The sequence below is a fragment of the Fistularia commersonii genome, chromosome 10 (genome assembly GCF_037954325.1).
Source record: "Fistularia commersonii isolate RoL2024-O1a breed Wild chromosome 10, RoL_Fcom_v1.0, whole genome shotgun sequence".
Classification (NCBI taxonomy): Eukaryota; Metazoa; Chordata; class Actinopteri; order Syngnathiformes; family Fistulariidae; genus Fistularia; species Fistularia commersonii.
In genome coordinates this window covers 15,026,528-15,051,699 of record NC_141293.1, presented here as the reverse complement: position 1 = coordinate 15,051,699, position 25,172 = coordinate 15,026,528, and the positions used below count along the sequence as shown (strand labels likewise).

The 25,172-nt window shown below is 39.8% G+C and overlaps 3 protein-coding genes across 4 annotated transcripts; 1 reads left to right on the top strand and 2 right to left on the bottom strand.

Annotated features, from left to right (window-relative positions):
• Positions 1-3,313: 3,313 nt before the first annotated feature.
• On the bottom strand, positions 3,314-5,491 carry prr19 (proline rich 19). Its single transcript, XM_086154442.1, has 3 exons — positions 5,054-5,491; positions 4,254-4,429; positions 3,314-3,324 (listed from the first exon to the last, which is right to left on the bottom strand). Exons 1-3 carry the CDS (start codon positions 5,365-5,367, stop codon positions 3,314-3,316), a joined length of 501 nt encoding a protein of 166 aa, XP_086010568.1. The 5' UTR covers positions 5,368-5,491.
• Positions 5,492-6,915: 1,424 nt separating this feature from the next.
• pafah1b3 (platelet-activating factor acetylhydrolase, isoform Ib, gamma subunit) lies at positions 6,916-10,439 on the top strand. 2 transcript variants are annotated; one of them, XM_086153967.1, is made up of 6 exons: positions 6,916-6,974; positions 7,264-7,359; positions 7,781-7,870; positions 7,955-8,071; positions 8,204-8,326; positions 9,093-10,439. In XM_086153967.1, exons 2-6 carry the CDS (start codon positions 7,279-7,281, stop codon positions 9,351-9,353), a joined length of 672 nt encoding a protein of 223 aa, XP_086010093.1. In that variant the 5' UTR covers positions 6,916-6,974; positions 7,264-7,278; the 3' UTR covers positions 9,354-10,439. The 2 variants fall into 2 exon arrangements, with proteins under 2 accessions (XP_086010093.1, XP_086010094.1); XM_086153968.1 differs by lacking the exon at positions 6,916-6,974 and having other exon boundaries at positions 7,022-7,359.
• A 2,253-nt stretch (positions 10,440-12,692) lies between these two features.
• Positions 12,693-18,400, bottom strand: ceacam1 (CEA cell adhesion molecule 1). The gene is made up of 9 exons (XM_086153969.1): positions 18,346-18,400; positions 17,745-18,035; positions 17,182-17,454; positions 16,837-17,088; positions 16,394-16,669; positions 14,617-14,868; positions 13,774-14,061; positions 13,353-13,607; positions 12,693-13,132 (listed from the first exon to the last, which is right to left on the bottom strand). The coding sequence occupies exons 1-9, from the start codon at positions 18,398-18,400 to the stop codon at positions 13,044-13,046; spliced, it is 2,031 nt and encodes a 676-aa protein (XP_086010095.1). The 3' UTR covers positions 12,693-13,043.
• Between the last annotated feature and the right edge of the window lie 6,772 nt (positions 18,401-25,172).

Here is a 25,172-nt window from a genome sequence, read left to right as displayed (position 1 = left end):
TGAACTTCTCTGTTACCCCAACAACACACAGCACTGCTGTCTCATAGCTAGCATACATGTCCTGCACCAGTCGAACATACTTCTCGGCCACCCCAGATTTTCTCATACAATACCTGTATTCCTCTCTAGGTACCCTGTCGTATGCTTTTTCTAGGTCTACAAAAACATGCAGCTTCCCTCTGGCCTTCTCTGTACTTCTCTATTAGCATTCTCAAACCAAATACTGCATCTGTGGCACTCTTTCTAGGCATGAAGTCATACTGCTGTTCACAAATGCTGACTTCTGCTCTCAGTCTAGTTCCCACTACTCTTTCTCATTACTTCATTGTATGGCTCATCAACTTTATCCCTCTACAGTTGCCGCAATTCTGGACATCCCCCTTATTCTTAAAAAAGGGAATTGTCACACTTTGTCTCCTTTCTTCAGGCATCTTCTCACTCTTTAGGATCCTGTTGAATTGTCTAGTCAGAAACTCTGCCTCTGCCTCTCCAAGACACTTCCACACCTCCACAGGTATATTATCAGAACCAACTGCTTTTCCACTCTTCAACGACTTCCTCATATCACATTTACTTAAGTCTGCCACTTTGTGGTCTACCAGTCACCTCTTCTACCCTTGTTTCTCTTTCATTTTCCACATTCATCAGCTCTTCAAAATACTGCATATATTTATTAAACTCGGCATTTTAAAGGTGATACAGCATACATTAATGTTTCTAAATTTCAGCATAGATCACAACAATTAACGCAAGGCCACAATAGGGATTGGAACTTTTCCCATTTTATTATTATCCATTAAACATGCCCAGAAAAGATCAAGTTTCAATGAACTGTCAAAAAAAAAACTTTGAAAAACAAAGTAGCAGTATGAATTTCTACTAAAGCTCATTCTACTGAATTTCATACAGTATGGGGCTTATTGATAAAGTCTCATTGGAGGAAAAGACCACTCCTTAGGGCTGAGGATGGAATTAAAGAATGCTCCTGAGCCTTCCCCAAGTGTGTGAGAGTGCATCATATAGCTGGGGTAGGAGCTAATGGAAGGGTTATTTGGTGGGCTGTGGCGTTGGCCAATCTGCCCACACTGGTGGGTTTCAGGAGAAAATACATGAGGAAAGAAAACATTTTCCGTTGCAAATGAATCACATTTGTGCTGATATTTTCTTGCCTTGGCTGAGCGATGAGGTGATAGCACTGCTTGTTGTGGAAAGAGGTGCTGAGTGCTATTTTGGATGCACTGAGGGATGTTCATTATTCCAGCTACACTGGTATGGTTCAATAAGTGGTTCTTAGTGGAATCAAACATGATAGACTCTCTGCATTTGGGTTTGAAACCTTTCTCCCACCGCTTAGGTGCTGCAGCTTCGATTCCCAAGGATGCAGAAGGGGAGGGTGACGGGTAGCCTGATATGGCAGCTAAAGGCTCAAAGTCCATCCTGAATAGAGGAGAGCTGCTCGATCCGAAGACATCTTCCAAAGGACTGACATAGATGTCTGTAAGGCTTGTTGGCCAGCATGTCGTCTTTGCATGGAAAAAATGTCATTATTTTCATTATAGACAGCAAATAAATTTAGCTCATGAGACAGAGGTTGGGTTTTACATTCTTACTTTACGTTGAGGCAGTGAACTTGACTCCCTGTCTGTGGTGTTCTCTGTAGCCAAAGATGACCGAGGTGCTGTTTGAAAACATTGTAAAACCATAATCAGCATTCATTCCAAAAAAGATTTATATAAATCGTTTTAAACATATCTGCTGAGATTTAATCAGTCAAAACCATCAAGCATGATTGTGGTGCTCAATATCACTAGACAACATACTTCTCAGGGTAAAATGGACAAACCTTTCAGGAAAGCTCAATGCAGCCTTTTTTTTATTATTCATATGGTTTACTAAAAAAAAAAATGGAATTTGCCTCTCAAGTAAACAATGTCACAAGAAGGCTATTACTCATACTTCAATTGTTTATTGCAAACTATGATTGCATTCTGATAGAAAAGATTATTTGTGTGTGCCATTTAAGTGGAGCTGCTGTCAAGTTTTGAACTGTGTACACACACATCGACTGACCACCGTTAGTTCAGTCACAGGGAACCAATTCGAACTGCATGTAAGTTTCCAATTTATTTTTCAGAAAAGGCTGACAGACATTTCTTGCAACTTCTTTTCAAATTTAACACACATTTTGCCTTAAAGAGATCAACAAAAGAATACAAAATAAAAAGGTGATTAAGAAACTAATATGTCTGTTGCGCATTTTCACTCAAATTTACTTTGCTCTTTTTGATAGTGCTAGTTTTGCACTTCAAGAGTATACGCTCTTTCACAAATACACCTAATAAATGGGCAGCTAAGTTGTAACATAAATTCATGTTTAAACAATCTTTTGAGATAATATTTAAAGAAAAAATCAAAATCCCTTTGATTTTTTTAATACTCTTGCCTCTCAAGCCACCACAGGGTCACATTTTGTTGAATGACAAAGAATACATGTACTGAAACCAATTGCTCTTCATTAGAAACTTGCAAAGAGTCTGACTTATTAGATAAATCGTGAACCTTCAGTAACTTGATGCCCTTTAACTTTAGATTGTATGTTGCCTTCCTGATTGTTTGGCCAATAAATGACCCTATCATGTAGACCAATGACATCTCGAGGAGTTAGTTAGTTAGTCCTCTTCCACGAGATGCGTAGAGCCAAGGAAATCTCGAGGAAGTCAAGTCTAATTCTATACGAAACAACAGGTTCAAGCAATTCACTGCCTGACAGAGTTCAGTTGGTCCCGACATAGAACTTCTGTGCCTTTATGTATCCTTTCTTCCTCCATAGAGAGTTGGGTAACGTCACACTGTGCTCAGCTTACATCCCTCCCAATGGTAACGCTGAAAAAGCAGCAAACCTGATTTCTTACTGTGTCCACTCACAGCTCAAGCGTTACCCAGGCGCCCCGGCCTTCTCTGTGACATGAACCACTGTAAATTAGGGCCAGCGTACCCTAGTTTCAGCAATATGTACAGTATGCCACAAGGAACTTAAAAGTACTGGCTAAATGTTTTAGAAGTAGCCAGCACCTTTATTACGGTAACATTTGACAGTGCTGTGTTAGCAAGTATCATAAAATATGGTATGCCAGCATGGTTCGGTTCCTCACAGCCCAGTGTGAGGCCAGACTTTAGAGAATGGTGACCACATTTATGAAGATAATGGGGAATCATAATCACTGCCAATGTAAGAGAGAGCAGTTGTAAGGCGTCAAACAAGATCCGAAGTGAGCCTTCTCACGTCATCTTTCGGGACAATGAGCTGGTACCGTCAAGGAGGTGCTACAGGGCAAGCAGGTGTAGGGTCAACTGCTTTAAACAGTCCTTTGTTCCAACCTCTTTTTCATTATTAAATAAACAAACAAATAGCGCCCCACCCCCAGCTCACAGCTGACGACCGACAACTCAAGCCCTCCCCTCTGGACCCTCTACCCGACCATCATTGTCTCTGAGCCTTTTATACCGTCTACAGGTATATGCAGGACATGTATGCTGGCTGTGAGACAGTCATACAGTGTGGGGTAACAGAAAAGTTCAAGGTGATGGTGGATGTTGGATGGTAGATGGAGAAAGTTGATTCGCTGTGGAGACCCCTGAAGGCAAAAGCCGAAAGAAGAAGAAGATATGGTATACTGTACTGTTCCTATCGCAATTCAGGCCAGCAGGGATGGATACAACTCTCGGTCTTGAAATGGTCTAAATGGTTCTGGTGTGCTGTGTTCGATTTTATTGGACCCTGCAGTGTGAGGTTTTTATTCTGTACACACCACATTATTCTGTACTGCACTTTTGGTGCCCCCGGGTTTTTTTTTTTTTTCTGTTGTGCCCATTTTTCATTCTAGTGTCCTCTCATGTGTATGTTGACTGTGAGGAAAAAGCAGCTGTAGAATTACAGTTCAAATGGGAGTTGCGCAAATTGAGTTGACATAATAGATATTATGTGTATGGCTGGGTAATCTCACAAGTAGGCAGTTTACATTGTGTTAATGGTGCTAGACCTACTACAATGGCTCCTATTTGAATCAAATGGACTTATGTGCCTTGTATGTACTTTGGAGGCACATAGGAGAGCCAGTGATTACTCAAGCCCTCCATGGAGGGCACAAAACCTCAATGCAGCGCAACCTGAAATCATGATTTGATTAACAATAGTAATATTGTTCCCCTTCTTTATAAGGGCTCATTTAACTGCCATGCCCTTATGCACCTACCTGCTGACCAGAGCCCTTCTTCATTTACAGGTCTTTGCAGCTGATGTTGAGTTTTGGTGTGCCCTTTAGGACTGAAGCTGCGCTGCTGCAGCTTGAGAAGATTGCGCTGAAGCTTCGGCCAATGCACCTCATACAAGGCTTTCAGAAGCACAATCCTGCTGTCCTCCACAAGATTTCTCCCATTTGGAAGTGGAAGATGAACTGAATGCAACCGTTCTGCCACATCATTAACAGATGCTGTCACGCAATCTAGATCGTCATCCCTCTTTTGAATGTCACCGTTATCATCAGCTCTCCCGGTGACTGAGTCAGTGAGCCAAAGAGGGCTCAAACAAGTATTGGACTTTGTTTGTTGGACATTAAACTCCAGGGTCTCTGGGGCTTTGCTTGATGAAGAAAGCATCTGCCAATTTCCCTTTTCTCTTGGTTTCTTCCTATCTTGTCTTTCACAAGTGTTAATCAGCTGTGAACCTCTATCTCTTCCAGATGTAAGAATATTTCCCTTGCTTTGCAGAGGTTCTGCATCAAGAGAGCTTTTACAGCTTCCTATTGACACAAAATGCTTACTCTCTGGACTCTGCCTTGACATAATGTCTGATCCCGGACTACTAGACACTGGGATTTTCTTGTGCTTCTCCCAGCAACTGGTGCTGGCTTCTGCATTTGTATCTGGTTTCTTTTTGAAATGAACAACCTCACCAGCATCACTGTCAAGACAATCTGTGCTAATAGATGGAGAAGAGATGTGGGATGCAAAGAGACTGTGTGATGGAGTGCTATGAGTAGGTTGTTGTGCTTGCTTTCCAGGTTTGTCCCTTTTTTTCTTCTTTGTTGAAAACCGTTCAATGTCAGTAGACTTTACCTCATGGTTGAAAAGCCCTTGGTGTCTGATCAGGCGAGCATCTGTGATGATACTGAGCTCCTGTGGATCAGGAGCAATGTTTGTAATTATCGCTTTTCTTCTCATAAGATATTGGCACCTGCTTAGGTGGCAGCAATGCAGGGGTTTCATATCTGTGCCTTGGCGATGGCAGTGATGGGATTTCGACCTCTGGGATGCTTTTTGACCACCTCTCACTCGACTCCTTTCCTTTTGTGTGTGCAGTTGCTTCATTTTAGTCTCTCATCTGTCTAACTGCAATGGTTCAAGTGTTTGTTGTCTCGGGTGGATCTTCCTTTATCCTGAAGAGGATGCTGTGGAAACACATCGTTTCTCATTTACTGAAGAAAACAGATGACGTACAGCTCTGAAAAACATACTAAATAGACTACAAAAGGAATTAACAACGCTGAAATTGTTTTGTGCCTTTTTATATTTAAAACTGTGATACATAATAATACTATTTCATTCAGTTACCGATCAATGTCAAGGCAAGGGCTTCATGTATTTGGTTTAGTTAATCTGGTTGACATTATCACTATTATTTTGCAACACATCAAAACCTTATTCTCACCTGCAAAATAACTTGAATGTGGTCAAAATTATTGCGAAAGAATGAGCACTAACATTAAAACCGAGCAGAAATTGTCAAAACTGAAGTTTTCTGACTATCAGAGGGTTTTAAAACTAGCAGGGATAACCTATGAATCACAAAGACCTTAGCAAGAATTGCTAAGGTCTTGTTGATTTTCATTTAGAAATGAAAATATTGAATATCAGGAACATCTGGCATTTTGTATGTTTAAATTCTCACACTTCCAAATTTCAAATGCTAGATCAGATAATGTGACATGATTTTATTTGCCCTATATTTCCCAGCAATTTTAAAGCTGGTGTCTCATGTGCTCCTCAACAAAATGAATCTTATACTAAAACAAATATTTGATTTTTAAGTGTGGAATTAATTCAAAAGTTTGTATTCTGATGTATTTTTAAAGGCTTTCACTTCTGTTTCTTTTCTACAACTTAAGTATGGAATTATTTCAAAATGCTTAAGTTTGTATTCTGTTGTATTTTTAAAGGCTTTCGCTTCAGTTTTTTTTTTTTGTTTTTTTTTTTTACAACTTGACTCGATTTTTCTGTAACCGCTGACTAACAGATCAGCGTCTTAATCATTATCATCAGTAAATGTCACTCCTGTACATAGAAATTGAAATAATACATGCAAGCAAGCAGTTACAAAAACTGGATTGTAATCAAAAACAGGCATACACAAGGTGTGAATATAGTAAAGTAATATTAGTAATATAACCGTAAATTAGCCTGGTGCCATCTGGTGCACGCTTAGGTGAAGCACGCCTGTATCCCTGCAAAGTCCAGCGGAGACCGCTTATTACTAAAGTAACCGACTTACAGTAACTTAACGATTTAACGCGTATACCGTTTGAGGTAGACGGTGAATCTTTCAAGATATTTTTTTTGAACCCGCTGGCACCGATTTACCGTTGCAAGTTAACGCCGGTTCCTGCGCTAGTCGGCGAGTGTGTTAGCTACGCGCAGCAGCGACTGTCGTAAACACTACCGTGAAGGGCAAGTCCATTTACGCATATGTGGGGGGAGGTGGATTCATACCATTCGTTTTTTTTATCATCTTTGAAAAACTATTGCATGCAAGATTTCTCATTTTTATCATACTTTAATGTTTCAGTAACTCAAAAATTGGCTTAAATATTGGCAAATAGGGTTACATCTGAAAAAGTCGTCATGTTCCCCGTCGACTGAAGTGGTATCTTCAACGATATTGACAGTTAACTTCCTGAAACGGAACTGAGAGCTTCATGGTAGCTTATGCTTATTAACATTTTGTTTATAACAGCCATAGCAAATTCTATGTTTGTTACATAATACAAAGTTTCATTTTACATTAATGATGGGCTGTTACTCATGTCTGACAATAATCTCTTCTTGAATTGCACAGGGCTTACAGATGAGAAAGTAGGCTAGTAGCTGTTGTAGCTAATTTTTTTAACCAGCCTCTTCATATTTTGTTTGTTGCGTTAGTTCCGGAATATTAACTTATCGAGTCATTGTAAGTAACGTCAACCATCGTATTTGACTGTCTTTTACCAGAGATAGAGCCAAGTCATGAGCGAGGGAGAGCAAAATCCGGCCGCCACACCCACTCCCTTCGAGGACGCTCAGGGAGACAGACGATGGATGTCCCTGGTAGGTCAAACAACCACATTTTGTCTATTTCTCGATCTTATCATGTCTCACATTAATTTGCATTCTTAATCTTATGTCACTGTAATTTCACTAACACTTTTGAATTGGGGCTTTATTATTTAAATGATGCTAATGTTCAACACTTCAAACTGTTGGGTGTCGATGGATATTAATCACACCATGAACACGCATTCCTTGTGCAAATAAATAAAATGACAATTGGGGATATCTCAAATAATGTCTATGGCAAAGTTTTCCCTATTCGTCTATCGCAATTTGAAGATCATGTCATATTTAAGAGACTATTTTTTGCTGTCTACAGCCTGACCTGGAGTGTTGCCTGTTATGATGGATTGAGTAGTCATGCTGTATAAAGCAAGAAACTTCCAAACACTGATGTTATTTCCTTCCCTACATTTAGCACAACCGCTTTGTGTCTGACAGCAAAGACAAAGAACCTGAGGTTCTGTTTGTTGGAGATTCTCTGGTTCAGCTTATGCACCAGTTTGGCGTAAGAAAGATCATGTTACTTTTTTACTTTCATTTAGTGTATAAAAATGGCATCAAAAGTGATGTTCTTGTGACTTGTCTGTAGGTTTGGCGGGAACTGTTCTCCCCCCTACATGCCTTAAATTTTGGAGTGGGTGGTGATGCAACACAACACGTGTTGTGGAGACTGAGCAATGGTGAACTGGATAACATCAGCCCAAAGGTCTGAATTTAGTTTCCAAAATAGAGGGCATGGCCATGCATGTGTATGTGCACAATAAGCTGATTGTCTAATAATCACTGACGAAAGTCATGACATCAATCGGGTTATGCCATTTCTTCCTTGTTTTTTAAGGTTGTAGTGCTCTGGGTAGGGACCAATAATCATGGCCACACCGCTGAGCAGATCTGTGGAGGCATCATGGATATTGTCAAAGTCATCAGGAACAAGCTCCCCCATGCCCATACCCTAGTGCTCGTAGGTGCTCCCATTGTGTTTTGTCATAAGTCACTTGACTCTTAAGTCGAAAGTCCTGCCGAGATCCAAGCATATGGTTCCTAATAATAATAAATAAAATTATGAGATTAATAATTGTCACTTTTTATCTCTGTAAAAATGTAAAATAATTGTGATATAGATTCAGAGTAAGATTGCACAGCCTGATTAAATACACTTTATCGCTTTTGGATATGTCTTGCACAGCATTGAATTTGAACTTAGAATATTTTGTTGGATACAAATACTATTGTTGTAATGTGATTGACCGCAGGTTGCAGTATTGGTGCAATGACAATTAATTCAACGACTGACTTTGCAGATAGTGTTGACAGTTAATGCCGATCTCATTTTTTTTTCTGTTAACTAAAATCCAACATCTGCAGATATTTACCATAACATCCACACATTGAGCCATTTTGATATCTTTTAAAGACCAGTTAGATTATGACAACTTCAGTTTAATTTTTACCAATAATGAAACATATGTCTGATGTTTAGTCTAAAATACGGTATTTCTGAGGTTATTGAAGTGTTCCGTTGACAATATTATTACTTGTGTCTATTAGAGCACTGCAGGATAAAAGAATATCAGCCGATTGATCAGTGTCAGTTCTGTAGTCAAAAGTGTTTCAAAAATCAAGTATCATTTGAAATCTTTCTCGCGTTATTTTTTTGTCATAGTCCAAAGAAAAGCCTATTGGATGAAGCCTTGCTTGTTCATTAACATTAATTAATTTGTTTTCAGGGTATATTGCCCAGAGGTAAATTACCAAATCCACTGCGGGACCGTAATGCCAAAGTAAACAACCTAGTCCAGGACGCGGTATCATCTGTCCCCCATGCCTCTTTCCTTGATGTGGACCCAGGGTTCGTCCACTCCAACGGTAGCATCTCTCACCAGGACATGTATGATTACCTCCACCTGACCCCCAAGGGTTACCAAGCTGTGTGTGGACCACTGCATGATCATCTCAAATCCATGCTAGATAAACCAACTGAGAACTAAGTTACAGAGTAACGGAAGTGCCAGCCTGACACTAATGCAGTGGACCTCCTCCATTTTCCCTGAGAACGTCATACTCTGTTAGCTTACTAAGACCTTCAAGGATGCTTAGATTACATTAGCAAGGGGTAATAGGAACGCAACTTGTTAATTCATTTTAACGGACAGGGTTGGTTTTCACCATTACAGATCTGGGGACCATTATGTTTTTTTTTTTTGTTTGTTTTTGTCTACAATATAGTTGGATGTTAAATGTGTCCTGTTGTATGGAAGCAAAGTCCTTCCTTAAATCCTATAAGAATCTCCTCCACTACCTTTCACTAGCCTGTATGATGAAGACTCAGTACACATGCTGTGGCAACTATTTATGATTAAAAAAAAAAAAGGCTGTTAGTCAAAGCACAATTATTTTTATCTTGTGCGGTATATCTTAGGCTCTGTAATGATACAAGGAATATATGTCCACATGTTGTGCCTAATGGTTATCTTTAACTTAAAAATACAATTCCAATAATTAAAGAGGAAAAACAACAATCCTTGTCTGGTTGTGGCTATTGGAAGGTCAGGGCAGGTACTTTGGTGTCTTTAAAATGAGAATAATAAAGAAACGTTTGAAGACCTGGTCTTATACAAAGAGCCGAAGTTTGACTTTCCCAGGCCCATGGTCTCCTGACTTACATTTATTGGGTAGTAGCTTTATTTAATTGGTTAACATGTCTGATGCCTTGATAAAATGTGCATGCTAAACATGGTGATTGATTGAATTGACCATGTCTACCTTTTTTCTTTTATATCATGACACATTATTTAATTATTGTTCTCTTTTGCATCAGCTCTTGTCATACTGACAGATCTTGATGTGTTTTGGCACAATATAAATACATTTGTTTAGGGATGCATTTTGGGCTGTATAGAGGCTTTGCATCAGTCGGCGTAATGGCACTTTTAAACGCTTTAATTCTCTGCTTCTCTGCTCCCCAAGATGTGTTTTTGTGATATTTGTGTCAGCGTGTCTGACGCTTGAGTTACAAAAGGATGTGAAAACAGCATGGCGTAATTATCTCCTGATTAAATGAACTTGCAAAACAAGAGTGACTTTTTGTATTCTTTCCTTAATTATTCCGGATGCCTATAGCTAGGTTTTCTGCAATGAAATGGCAAGGAAATTAATTATTCAAAATCTATTGTTATACTGATTGTGACCTATTTATTCAATCTGCATTCTTGCAAAAGCTGATATTATGTTTGTTGTACTTGGGATAGTATTTGTCTTACAGGTTAGCCTCAATCAAGAAGAGATTAAGACAGTTCTTGCCAACCCACCTTAAGAAAATCAAAATGATAACTAAATTATAACAAAACTCTAAGATGACAAATCAAATTTTAACTCCCAAATATTCTGAACATAAGTATAGCGGGGAGAAAGTATTTGATACGCTTGATTTTTCAGCTTTTCCCACTTCCAAAGCATGTAGAGGTCTGTCATTTTTATCATAGGTACTCTTTAACTGTGAGTGACGGAATCGAAGACAAAAATCTAGAAAACAAACCGTATGATTCACGTTCAAACTGGCGCAGGTAATGAGCGGAGAACAGGAGGGCTTCTTAAAGAAAAACTAATAGGTCTGTGAGAGCTGCAATTCTTACAAGTTGTTAGGTGATCAAATACTTATGTCACGCAATAAAAAGCAAATTATTTACTTAAAAAATCATACAATGTGTTTTTCTGGATTTTTGTTTTAGATTCCGTCACTCATAGTTGAAGAGTACCTATGATAAAAATGACAGACCTCCACATGCTTTGCAAGTGGGAAAAAAGCTGAAAAATCAGCAGTGTATCAAATATTTGTTCTCGGACCTTATTGATGTACACAGCCAGCCTCTTCACTCGTCTCAACCTGCCTGACCAATGTCTGTCTTCCCTCTCACATTACCAACATCACGTATGCTTCTGTTCCAGCCTCAACCAAACCTGCCACAATCACCCCCATCTGAAAAAAAATCGTCCCTGACCCTGACAAATTCAGGCCCATCTATAATCTTCCGCTGCTTTCTAAAATACTGGAATACCTTGTGGTATCCTAGTTCATGCAACACCTCCAGCTGCCAGTTATTTGAAATATTTCAATCTGTTTTTTTGTACTCATGATAGCACAGAAACAGCCCTGCTCAAAGTTACCAACACATCCTTCTTGTCTGGTTCTGGTTCCCTCAACACCACTTTTGACACCATTGACCAGTCAATCCTACTCTGTCTATAGTCATTCTTGGGTCATACAGGTTCTGCACTCACTTTGTTCTCATCCTCGCTCTCTGATTGTCACCACTATTTTCCCCGCTGCACTTTTTTATCCGGCCAGCTGCACTTGAAATGTTATTATAATTAAACCTCATTTATTTCACCTTTTCCCTGAAATACCCATGCTCCCCCATAGATGGCCCACTCTTCATACTTATACCTTTGTTGACGTGTGCCATATAATCTTATTATTATATATACATTTTATCGAAGGCGCCTTATTCAACACTCAATGACACCGTACAGACATACATACACAAAAAAATAAAGATCCAAAAGAAACGATTACAACCAGCACCGAACCGTAAGGCACCAAGCTTTTGCCACCGCTGCCCCTACCCTCTGGAATTGCCTGTTCCACTCCCCATCCCAGACTCGCACCTTCTCTCTGAGCGCCACTAAAAAAAATGTATGTACACACAGGGCTCCCTTGGGACGTAACAGTCTTTTAAGAATCAGAATCTTGTAATCACACGTAAAGAAAAGCTTGACAATTTGAGTTTTGCTGTGGCCGTCTTCTCTAACCACATACAGGACTGTCTCATAAAATTAGAATATTGTGATAAAGTGCTTTATCTTCTGTAATGCAATTACATAAACAAAAATGTCATACATTCTGGATTCATTACAAATCAACTGAAATATTGAAAGCCTTTTACTATTTTAATATTGCTGATTATGGCTTACATCTTGGGAAAACTCAAAAATCCTATCTCAAATATTAGAATATCATGAAAAAGTCATTTTTGTTTTTTTAAATGCATTATAGAAGATAAAGAACTTTATCACAATATTCTAATTTTCTGAGACAGTCCTGTAATCACATGATAGAATAATAACCCTGCCACAAAATTTGCACATAATTACTTTATTGTACTGTAAATTTTTACAATAAATGATTAGTTTTGATATTCATGAAAACTTTTGTATTCTCAATCATGCATTTTATGCACGTAGAAGATAAAGAACTTTATCACAATATTCTAATTTTCTGAGACAGTCCTGTATGACCACATGATAGGGTAATAACCCTGCCACAAAATTTGCACATAATTACTTTATTGTACTGTAAATTTTTACAATAAATGATTATTTTCAATATTCACTATCGTATTCTTGATCATGCATCTTATGCACGTATGTATATTTATATTGTCATTCAGTGAACTAACTAAACTAACCTCTTTCTGTTACCATTCAGCATTAATATCATAAGGAAATCAACAGTGTGAAAATGAATGTTCGACAGTTATGAAGATATATGTTTTTAGCTTTTCCGGAAAAAAAAATGCAAAAACACAGCAGCGCATTTCTGATTTCTAGGTTCCGTGTGAATTTCAGAATTCCTATTATATCATATGTTTGATATACAGTGATCATGGATTCCTTCTTTCTCAGTTGAACAGAATATGATTGGACAAAGCAAAAAAAATGATCAGCGTCAGACCTTGAGGGGGCCGTAGATGGATGGTGCATGCAAGACCTGAGAGAAAAGGGCAAATGTTAGTCAGGAGGAAAGTAATATTCCCATTCTAGAATATGAACTGTCAAATTATAATAGTGGACATGTCTGTGGAGGTTCTCAGTCATCTCAGTGATGTTAATGGGTTGACAGGTAATATATAGATTATTTGTTTGGTTTTTGATTTTCATACTGTTCCTTAGATTGTCTATTCTTCTGAATCTTGTGAAGTCTCACTCACCTTTCAGAGTGAAAGATTTATTTTGGCTCATTGTGATGTTGGTCACGGGGTTCCTTGCTTTGCACATGTAAATCCCCACTTTGTCTTTTGATGCTACAAAATCGATGACATCGCTGTTCTGAGTTGCCAGCGTCTGATTGTTCAGGAGCCATTGAAATTCACAATCCGGTCGGGAGTTAGTGATGCATTTTAAGCCCACTCTTTCGCCTTGTTTTGCAGAACTTGGACCGGAGATTTTCACGCTCAGTGGTCCGTCTGTCAACATACAGAGAGATTCGGTGAAATTAATTGTACCTTGATTCAGCTGTCAAAATGTTAAGCTCCATAAAAGTTTATGCAAAAAATCACAAGTCAGGTTGTAAAAAATCCCACTGTTTCTGTTTATGTTTATCCCTTTTGGCAAAACATATAGAAGACTCACAATCTACTAGAAGGTTGAACTGTTTGCTTGCATAAGTGCCAGATTGATTTACGGCGACACACTGATACGTCCCGTCATTGTCCAGTGTCACTGGAGTGAAGAGCAGTTCTTTGTTTTCCATATGATAAGATATATGTGGGTTTGTCTTGGAGTTGTTATTTCCAAAACGAATGCCATCCTTTAGCCAGTAAACTGATGTATAGGAGCCAGTAATTTCGCAGGTGAGTGTGATGTTTTCACCATTTATTGCAGTTTGGCTGGCTTTGACAGTCACAGATTTCACAACATCTGTGGAGACAAACACAGTGCAATACAGAATCTCATGATCATAATTTGAGATGATTACAAAACAATATTTAGACTTTCATTTTTGTCATTTTTTGATGCAATGAAGTCGGGCTAATTCCCCATGTTTTCCTTTATTTTTTTACCTGGTAACAGTACACTACAACTTTTAAAATGTTTGTTTTGGTATGATTTTGGATCTGATCAGCTGAACAGCCTCCTCACTTTACTGTCCCATTGGTTTGTTTATTGATAATTAAAGGAAAAAAACCTTCAAATTGACATTTTCAAAAATTTGCCATCAGTAAAAGATTTTCCTGCGATTGATTTGTTCAGAAAATCCCAGTGTCTCCTAATTTTACATTATCAGTATTACCAGTAATCATATTCTGTATGCAATTGTCTCACTGCATTCATCATTCCTTGTATTGAGCTAACCAGTTTAATTCACATCAACAGAAATTCACATCTTTCTTCCCATCTTACAGCATTACAGTAAATGTTTGTTAAATTTTACCCACAAAGTCATCATATCCTTGAAAGACTGTGTTTTCTCACCAATCACTGTGACTTGCTTGAATGTTTCAGTTGTTTTCCGTGTCACAGGGTTGTAGGCCTCACACTTGTATTCTCCACTCATTTTTAAGGATATATTACCAATTATAAGCACTGACGTATTGGCCACCAGGGAACTATTGTGCCACCATGAGATCTGGCTGGGCGGCACTGATATGGCAGAACAGTTAAATTGAGCTTTAAGTCCCACCTCAGGAGAAGAGGGTCCAGAGATGATCGGTTTTTCTGGTCCATCTGTAATAGTGAGGAAGATTTGTCAGTATATAAGTCACTATAGGTCTACTACGTCCAATTTAGACCAGGGGTCAGGAACCTTTTTGACCAGGAGAGCCATAAAAGTCAAATATTTCTAAATATATTTCATCGAGAGCCATATAGTATTTTTAACGTATAAGAAATTAAATATGTCTTGCTTTTAATGCGACCTCTAGTGCCGGATAAACTTGCTGGTTATCTGATAGAATGAATTTCTTCACCTTTATAATGACCCAGACGTGCTCGGAAGCCAATGGTTCCTGAGGTGACTGGCGGGTGACCCGTGAAATTTATCTTCAAAACTAATTTCTGTTTACTTTAAAATGACACTGTATTATGAAGAAATATCACAAGTATTTTAAAATCAGTCCAATCCAAACAGATTTTTTTCTTTTTCAACTCAAAATTGTCTGGGAGCCATATGCCGTCACCGGAAGAGCCATATATGGCTCGCGCGCCATAGGTTCCCAACCGCTGATTTAGCCAAATGGATTAAATAAATCCTTTACGTTCCAAGTCCAAGACTGAACTACAAAAAATGCTCTACCCTCCACCCCTCGAGCTGCCACCTTATCATGGTGGAGGGTTTGTGCGTCATAGTGATCCTAGGAGCCAAGGTTTTGGGGTATTTAGGGTGACGGACCAGACACTGCATGGCTCAGAACACCCCCGACACATGGGCCTCCCTCTGGAGACAGGTTGGGCTCATTGGCGAGCCCCTGGTGGCCGGGTGCACCAACGGGGCTCGGCTGTGCAAGGCTAGAAAGGTCAACGTGGGCCCTCCTTCCTTTGAGTTCACCACCCACAGGCGGTGTCAAGGGGTCGGGGGCATTGTGAGCCAGTTGGTAGCTGAAGTAGGGGATCCAGTCCTTAGCTGCAGAAGCTGGCTATAGGGACATGGAATATCACCTCTCTGGTGGGGGAGGAACCTGAGCTGGTGTGCCAAGTTCTGGACAGATATAGTTAGACTCACCTGGACGTACAGCTTGGGCTCTGGAACTAGTCTACTTGAGAGAGGTTGGGTTCTTCTCCACTTTGGAGTTGCCCTCAGTGAGAGGCGCCGGGTAGGTGTGGATATACGGATTGCCTTCTGACTAGGTACCTGTACCATTGAGGATGAACCATTGAGGTTCACCCCAGTAGATGAGCCTCTGGCTGGTCGTAAAGGGTTCTGGCACTTGTTTGTGCCCATGCACAACAGCAGTCTGGACTACCCACCCTTTAGTCCCTGGAAGGGCTGCGAGGGAACACTCCTACCCAGGTGCCCTTGTTCCACTAGGAGACTTCAATGCTCACATGGGCAGTGACAGTGAAACCTGGAAGGGCATGACTGGGAGGCCCCCTCGGTCTGAACCCGGGTGGTTCAAACCCCTGACAAACCCCTGACAACATAGCTCTCAGGATCACTGGGACATGCAAAACCCACCACCACAATAAGGCGGTGGCTCAAGAAGGGGTACATGTTGTGACATGGAAATCAGTTAAAGAAGTGACAAGAACTCACAGAAAACAGTCAGCTCATAGCTGCCACTGACCAAACCACTGAGCGGGTTCAGGGCTTTACAGCTATAGGCCCCATTGTCAGATAACAAGAGAGGACTGAAGGTGAGGGTGGCATTATCCTCCGAGAGGATATGTCTTTCGTTGATTTTCAATTGGCTGCCACGATACATCCAAATAAGTGAGTCATAACTTCCCGAACCCTCGCAGGCTAAAATGAAGCTGTGGTTCAGGATTGGTGGAGATCCAACTGCTTTTACTGACAGATTAGTTATGGGCTCTGTGAAAAAATCAGAAATAATTGATGAGTTGAATAACAGGAAGCTTCGACTCCCTGCTATGGGAAAATGCATATGACCACATTAAGTTGATGCTTTCTTTTGTTGTCACCTAGAATAACATTGGAGTGAGTATGAATGAAACAAAATGGAATAAAATGCAACTCACCAAAAACAGTGAAATCCAGTTGTGATGAGCTTGATTCGTTAGTGACAGAGTTGTAAGCCGTGCAAGTGTATACGCCGCTCATATCCAAGGTGAGCGGTCCCAGTTTGAACCTTGAGGTGGTGGCCACCAGAGATGTTTTGAAGTACCAGCTGTATTTGCTTTGGGGATGAGAGATGCTTAAGCAGTTGAAGAACACGGGTACACCTGTGAGACCCATGCTTGGTCCTGTAATGACTGGGGCCGTTGGGTTATCTATAAAAGTCAGACAATTGATTCCACGGGTTCATTTTTTGTTAAATTATCGACACGGAAATAAAAACGATCGGCAGACACATAGATACTTACAGTTGAATTCCATGGTGTGGTGGTTGCTGGTAATATTGCTAACGGCATTAAAAGCCTGACAGTGAAATTCACCTCCATCTGAGAGTTGGACCTGTTTGAATGTTAGCGTCTTGTTGTCCTTGTCAAATACGGTTGTATTGTCAGCAGAAATGGCTTTACCATTCTTCCACCACTGAATGCGGTCAAAAGATCCAGAGGTGTGACAATGCAGGGTGAGAGGCTCATCAAGTATTGCTGGTCTGCTTTGATTCATCGTAACTGCTGTTATTGGAGCTGTGTATCAAGGGAAATGTTTAAATTTAAAATTAACAAACATCGAGAATAAATATGTGTGTGTCCACGTATGTATAAAAATATGCATAGAAATAAAGAACGTGTTGTACTGCTGAAATTATGAATAAAACTAAAAGAAAAAAAAAAAATTTGAAACAAAATATATGCAGTCATCTCGTGAATTTCATTTGAGACCGTGGCCAGAGGGCCTAAAAAAAGACAAACATGGGGAAATAAGTATCATGTGATTACAAAGTAAAAATTTTAAATTAGAAAAATAAAATAGTTACCTTGGACCGACAGCCTCAACCCAGCAGAAAAATCCAAGGACTGAAGTGTGTACAGGCCAGAATCCTCCAGCTTCACTGACGTTATTGTCAGTGATGAAGTGTTTTTATTGAATTTCACCCTGTCACGCCAATTATTGCTTATGATTATGCCGCTTTGTGATATCAATACTATACGGCTATCTTTAAATAGCCAAGCGCCGTCGGTGACTTTTATGGGACTGTAAAATGTGACGTTATCGCCCACTGGTAATGGATTTTCCGAAGCATGTATCACCTCGCCACAGATGAGATCTAGTCAAAAGGAATAGACATTATATTTTGTCAAAGTCAATAATTATTATCTGTGGATAAATATTACTGAAATATGAATATATGCACCACTCTATATTTTCAAACAGATTTTACTAAAGTTACACTGCAGACAAAGTAAGAATTTCATTGTACGGGGAAATACGTTTCCACACTGTACATGTGATAATAACAGCTTTGAATCTCGAATCTTGAATTAACATATTTTTATACTCTAGATCAAAGTAAAAGAAATAACTCAATCTTTCATCTGATGTTAAAAAAAAATAAAAAATTAGAAAAAAAACTTTACCTGTAGTACAGGATAGTATCGATAGGAACATGAGAAAAATCACAGGAGCCTCCATTCCTCTGTTTCTGTTCAGTTGTGAGGGAGTTGGATGCTATGACTGATTAACTTGATTCAGACTGAATGAATATCTAACTAATCTGCTATACCTTATAGCCACAGCTCCCTTCTGATCAGCAAATATTTGGTAATACGTCAGTACCATTCTGTTCTTGTAATGGAAAGGCTTTCCGGTAACCCTCAACCATTTCATGTCAAATTGGTCACGTCCTCTTACGGATATTCTCTGCCCTCTGTTGCTACTTACCAAAGATGTCTTTGTGCACTTTCAAACAAATCTGTTTTAAAGTGGCCTATTCAGTCTGATGTCAACTGATCTGTCACTTTTATTTATCAAAGAATGTATTTACTTTTACCTCTTTGTCACTTTTATTGTTTTAATTCATTGTATTATCATTAGTAGTAGTAGTCGTAGTATACAACAGAAAACCTTTATCATTAATGCTATCTTAGACACACCACACCCTTTAGACAAGGTCTAATATCAAAATCGTCATTTAAACCTCGAGTTAGCTCCACCTTTATCTGCACTTTGTATCACCACATTATTGTCTTGTTTTAATTTTTCAATCCTTGTTCTTCTTTTGTCAGATTACTGGTGAACTTGTATTCTCTTTTTGTAAAGGATTTTAGGGGTGTCTCTTTCTACAAGGCGAGAGGTATCTAACAAGGAATTTCCATATTTCGGTGGTGTGAAGGTGGATTTTGCTCACTCGATTGATCTGATTCGAAAGATTAGGAACTGCGGGGTGATGTGGAGTAGCCACTCATCCGCTGATTTCTGTTTTATCCACCAAGTCGCCATGTTCGGGACATAGCCTCCAGTGGATCGCCGGGATTGTTGCGCCACCTGTATGCCGCGTCCCTCCGGTAATCCTCCAAGTCCTATTCAACCTTTTTCTTCTTATCCTTTTGTTTTTTTTTTTTGTGGTTAAAAAATTGATGCAATGCCCAAGGAGACCAAACCTCCACTCATCCTCTCCGAGACCTCCTCTGCTCATTCTTGAGGACGTGCATCAGAACCCGGACGACAGTGGTCACAAATGAAGAATATAGTGCTTGAAACAATCAACACCAATGCAGTCTTAAGGCTGAGAATTGCTGATTTCAGTTTTTGAGGACACCACAATGAAAGAGCGGTGCAGTGAACGACAGCAGATCTTCCATAAGTGAGAATGCTTCCTGATCAACCACCATTCACCATCACAGAAGTTAAAATACAGAAGGGAAGACAAACCTGTAAGCAATATTAGGTGCGTTACCTTTATGGCAAGCGAGGCCCTATATTGAGAGGAAGCGACTTTTCTGGAAACAGCATATGTGGGAGTACCGACCTAAAACGTAATCAGAAGAAGCGACGTTCGGTCGCTTGACATGTCATAATGGATTCATCAGCTCCCCAAAGTTCATGAGGTGCTTCAAGTCATTCTTGGCAAACTGGGTCTTCTGCATTCTGTCAAGTTGCAGATCAGGTCCTGCATCAGGGGTGCCCACACTTTTTCGCCCTGTGAGCTACTTTCCGAATGACCATGTAAAAATGATCTACCTCCACTAAAAATGCTGAATATACACTGCTCAAAAAAATAAAGGGAACACTTAAAAAACACATCCTAGATCTAAATGAATGACATATTCTTATGAAGTACTTTGCTCTTTACACAGTTGAATGTGCTGACAACAAAATCACACAAAAATGATCAATGGAAATCAATTGTATCAACCCATGGAGGTCTGGATTAGGAATCACACTCAAAATTAAAGTGTAAAAACAAACTCCAGGCTGATCCAACTTTGATGTAATGTCCTTAAAACAAGTCAAAATGAATCTGTGTTGCTTCCTGAGTGGACACTATGATTTCACAGAAGTGTGATTGACTTGGAGTTACATTGTGTTGTTCAAGTGTTCCCTTTATCTTTTTGAGCAGTATATATTTGTTCATATATCTACTGAGTATATTTAATACAATAAATGTTTGTGGATTTTGTATGACTGCATGAACCCTTATGGCACACTACAACAGAGAACTTTTTTGGTAAATACTTTATTCTGATGACTTGAATAGTCAGCAGCATAGTTTTAGTTAGCTGTGAGAAAAATGACTGCTATCCTGACAGCTGGGATTTTAGCTGCTTCACCTTTCTCCTTCTCAACTCACTTTTCGGAGGGAAGTAAGTGTCGTAGTTTTTATGAACAGTCTGAAAATACCGCTCCACATTTCCCTTTTTTGGTATAGCAACGGCAGACCGGCAGATGAGGCAAACACAAAAAAAAGTCCAGCTCCCATTCCCTTAGGGAAGTGATACGTTTTAGTCTTTTTACTCGATCCAGCTTCCCCTCTCATTTTTATACCTGTAAGTTTAGAGGACATAAATTGGAGGCTAACACACTAGCTTGCTTGAACGCGCCATTATGTGCACATGCGCGGTGATGCTTGTGTCAGAAAAGGTCAGATTGGACAGACCGACTATCGGTCAAGTGACAAATTTCATAGCGAGGAGGATAGGCTGACGTTTTAATGCCATGCGATCGACCCAAACTACCTTTGCAATCGACCGGTAGATCGCGATCGACGTATTGGGCACACCCGTCCGACATCATTGAGATGCCGGCAACAAAGCTTCTAAACGTGGTTATCTGTGATAGGTCATTGTCGACATGAACAAGTAGGAGCCGGCGTGTAGATATCAAATATGTTTTGTGTGTGTGTGTGTGTGTGTGTGTGTGTGTGTGTGTGTGTGTGTGTGTGTGTGTGATAACAGCAGGGTGTAATTTGTTATCGTATATCCGCGGGCATTGGGTGGCACTGTATGTTTTGGTGTTTGCAGAAATTACAGATAAGATGGCACCAGCTCATGGCGACACACTAAAAACTTCTCTTCCCCCTTGTTTTTTCAGCGCTTGTGTTGAATTTTTTTCGTGTCCACATACTCTAATTACTCGTGATTCTTAGCCTTTCGGCTTTTCGCCACAGCAAATCAGTCTCCTCCATCTAACCCGAGACACTTCCATTCCTCCACAGGTACATCATCAGGATCAACTGCCTTATCCTCTACAATGTCTTCCTCACTTACCTTTTGATAATCTCTGCGACTTTGTGGTCTACAATAGTCACCTCCTATACCAGTAGTTCCCAAACTACGGCCTGGGGGCCGGATACAGGACGCCTCCACATTTTGCCCGGCCCGGAACAGTACTAGAGATGCATTATGATTTTTTTTTCTAATTTTGGCAATGTAATTTTGACTTGTACATGCATAACATTGTATTCCACTCTTCTGCAGTCTGTGCTTTATCTGAAACCCCTCCCTCCCTGAACCCAAGCGTTTTTTTTTTTTTGTTACTTTTTATTTTGTTTTGTTACTGTTAATGTCTAAACACAATGTTCAGACATTCAGGTGTGCACATGTGCACCTGGTTAAAACACACACCCAATTCTAGATAAGCCGTGAAGATTAATTGATTGATTCCCTGTTGATCTCGACCCCTTACAGTTAGCCTATCTGGCTAACAGATCTGTTGAGGATGGTGTATCACTGTCTAATCATGCTGTGCTTAAATATCTGAAGTGTAAAACTTCTTATATCAGAATGCTATTTATCAACTATAGCTCTGCTTTTAACACTATTGTGTCATGGAAATTAAAATTAAAGCTGTAAGATCTGCCATCTGCAGCTGGATTTATGATTGGATGTATGACCTCAGACAGTACAAGTTAATGCCAACTACTCATCCACAGTTCTTTTTAACACCTGTGCACCTTAAGGTTGTTGCCTTTGTCCCATTTTGTACAGTCTGTACACATAAGACTGTCGCTAAGCACCAGAACAACCTAATTGTAAAATTTGACAGATGATGATAATACAGTGAACTCGTTAGTAACAACGATGAGGGGCTTTTTATAGAGATGAGATATCTGGTTGGCTGCTGTTGCAACAATAATCTTTTTCCTAATGTGGAAAAAACAAAAGAACTGATGATTGATTTTACAAAATCCAATTCCATTTGCATGAACGCTATTGTTGAAATTGTGAACTTCTTTAAATTCTTATGCAGATCAGTGACTCCTGGTGGTCATTGAACATCAGCATGTCTGTCAAAAAACACAACAGAGACCATTCTTTCTGAGGTGTCGGACGAAAAATGACTTGTCCACATGTGGCTTCCTTGTCTGGTTTGGAAATATCTTCAGGGTTACAAGCTCCTCAAAAGGACAGTCAAAATTGCTGCAAATATCCCTGGCTCACCAATGCCTCAGGCAACAGACCAATTCATTGCCTGCTGTAGGAACAAGGCCTTAAAAATCCTGAAGAACTCTTATCAGTCAGCTCACACACTGTTTTCCTACCTTCCTTCAGGCATTTGTGGAGCATCAGGGCACGCGCTAGTCGACAAAAAGACAGTCTCTGTTCTCAGGCCATCAAACTAATTAAAACTCTTCATTGTTTTTATTGTAACACGAGATGTTTACGTGTTTTTCATTGCATTGACTGCACACTTTTTTTTTTAGCATTGTACATTCATGTAAAGCAGGGGTTGGCAACCTTCAACACCCAAAGAGCCATTTGGACCCAGTTTCCACGGAAAAGAAAACACTGGGAGCGACAGTTACTTTTTGACGTCTAAAATAAAGGTACCAATGCATGTATCGCTTTTTCAGATTTTACTCTACCTGTGGTTTAAAGTCTCAACAAATTGACGGCGTCTTGGCGGCTATACCGGCTTCCACGAGTGTGACGTATATTTTGAGCATCAAAAAATATACGTCACAACAATCTTCCAATTTAGAGCTAAAATTAACAAAAGGAACTAACACAAATAAAATACACTTCAATTAAATAGCTATAATTTACTTTCCAAAGCCACTCAGAGCCGCAGTGTAAGGATGAAAGAGCCGCAAACGGCTCCGGAGCCGCCGGTTGCCGACCCCCGATGTATAGTAATATTTTGTTTTGATAGCGGTTCTTTTCACTGCAGTGTAACTGTCGCAAAGTAGCAAAGAACTACATATAAGTAGTAGTAAAATAAAAGAGGAATATTGCACTAGTGAAAGATTGCAGTGGTAAAATGAATTGAAAATGTAAAATGTGCAGATCCAGCTTAGGCTTCCAGCAGAGCTTCCACAGCCCCGGGGAAGAGGCAGTTTCTGAGTCTCCCTCACAGCGTCCTCCTGACCCTGTCAGAGGGGAGGATGTCAAAGAGATATTGTCCAGGGCGCGTGCAGTCAGAGCTTTTTTTCCAAGCTTTGCTACTCAGCCAGTTAGAATTAATCTTTTCCAGGGTTGGGATCATTGATGATATCTTGCTCGGTCTTGGTGATCCACGGCAGGTGTTTCTTTTCCTCTGAGGTGAGACTGTAGAACCACACAGTGCCTCCATAGCTCAGTATGCTTTCTATGGTGCCCCAGTACAAATTGGTTTAAAGCTTCTGAGTGGGAGCCCAGTTTTTGTGAGAGGCCACAGAAGACGTTTTGCTTCTCAGTTTCTGATGTGCGGTAACTGTAGTTCTACATCTTCATTTGGCTGGTTTGTATTTGCTCTGCAACCCACCCATTTATTAGATTAGATTAAACTAGATTGTACTTTATTGTCATTGCCCTGTTCAAGTACAGGGTAATGACAATGCAGTTTTGTATATTTCCAGAAGTCCAAAGAAGAAGCAGGTGCAGATAGAATAGATAAATTAACAGTCTGACATGGTGTGTTAGGTCAGTGGTGTACCGGTAATTCATAGATCGATTACTATGTACAGATTATACGGATGGATATATCCATTAAACTTCAATAAAAACTATAGGCAGAAACTCAAGACATAATTTACAAGAGAAAATGTACAGATGATAAATTATTATATACAAAATATACAGTTGAAATGGAAATTATATAGTACATAACTGAATAAATATTAACTGTAGCTACCTAGAGTTACTAACAAGTGTGGTATTATGTAGAAGTGTGTGTGTGTTAAGGACAGTCTGGTGGTGCAGTGGTTGTGAACAAGAGGAGAGTGGAGTGAGGTGGTATGTGGTGGTCATCTTACTTTTGCTGTCTGGATCTCCATAGTGTTGGCCAGACGAAACTTGGGTTATTTTAGGGTATTTTCTGAGGTGTATAAATCATTTAGGGATGGATCTTATGTCCACTGGAACAAAATCCCAAAAGTGCTATCCTTGTTCCCATAAGAATTGAGCATGTATACATTGAAAAGCTGCTGTGGGTAGGGGAGTAACATCAGACTGGTGCTCAGTAACAGGGTTGGCCAATGTCTTTTCTGTCTCAAATCAGAAAATATTGTGGACAGCCGGACCAATAAACGCAATAAACGCAGTCAGCATTTCACACTCAGTTGTTTTGAAGTCTTCAAATCACATAGAAAACTCATCATGTGCTCCAAGTGTCTGAGTACCTGTGCAGGTGATCAGTTGATGGCATTACTTCTTTTAGGGTTTGCATGTGAGTCAGTGTTGCTTTCCAGTCAACTCAAAAGAAACTGCAGCTTTTTATCAAAGCTTTCACCAGGCTCTACATTTCATAAAGAAAAAAGGCCCTGCATTGCAGTTTTGTGTTAAGGTCATTCATCAGTGCAGTCATATCAACAGCAAATGTGAGATCAGCCATCTGTCCCCATCTGTTAGCCCCTGGGTGTCCTTGACCTTCTTCTCACTAAAACCTTGAATGGCTTCTCTCAGGTCCAAAACTCTTTTCAGGACTTCAGGAACCATCTGACAGATGTAGTGCAGCATATGTCACTATGTGTGTTCTCATGCTCCTC

Bases quoted from the DNA above. Each gene is read 5' to 3' on its own strand.
- prr19 (XM_086154442.1), bottom strand. From the start codon at position 5,367: ATGAAGCAACTGCACACACAAAAGGAAAGGAGTCGAGTGAGAGGTGGT. The intron at 4,430-5,053 runs GCAAGCACAACA...TCCAAATGGGAG, and splicing joins AAAAGGGACAAACCTGGAAA to AAATCTTGTGGAGGACAGCA.
- pafah1b3 (XM_086153967.1), top strand. From the start codon at position 7,279: ATGAGCGAGGGAGAGCAAAATCCGGCCGCCACACCCACTCCCTTCGAG. The intron at 7,871-7,954 runs GTAAGAAAGATC...ACTTGTCTGTAG, and splicing joins AGCTTATGCACCAGTTTGGC to GTTTGGCGGGAACTGTTCTC. The intron at 8,072-8,203 runs GTCTGAATTTAG...TTGTTTTTTAAG, and splicing joins TGGATAACATCAGCCCAAAG to GTTGTAGTGCTCTGGGTAGG.
- ceacam1 (XM_086153969.1), bottom strand. From the start codon at position 18,400: ATGGAGGCTCCTGTGATTTTTCTCATGTTCCTATCGATACTATCCTGT. The intron at 13,608-13,773 runs GTGAGTCTTCTA...GTATGTTGACAG, and splicing joins GTTCAACCTTCTAGTAGATT to ACGGACCACTGAGCGTGAAA. The intron at 13,133-13,352 runs GTGAGTGAGACT...CTTTTCTCTCAG, and splicing joins TAAATCTTTCACTCTGAAAG to GTCTTGCATGCACCATCCAT.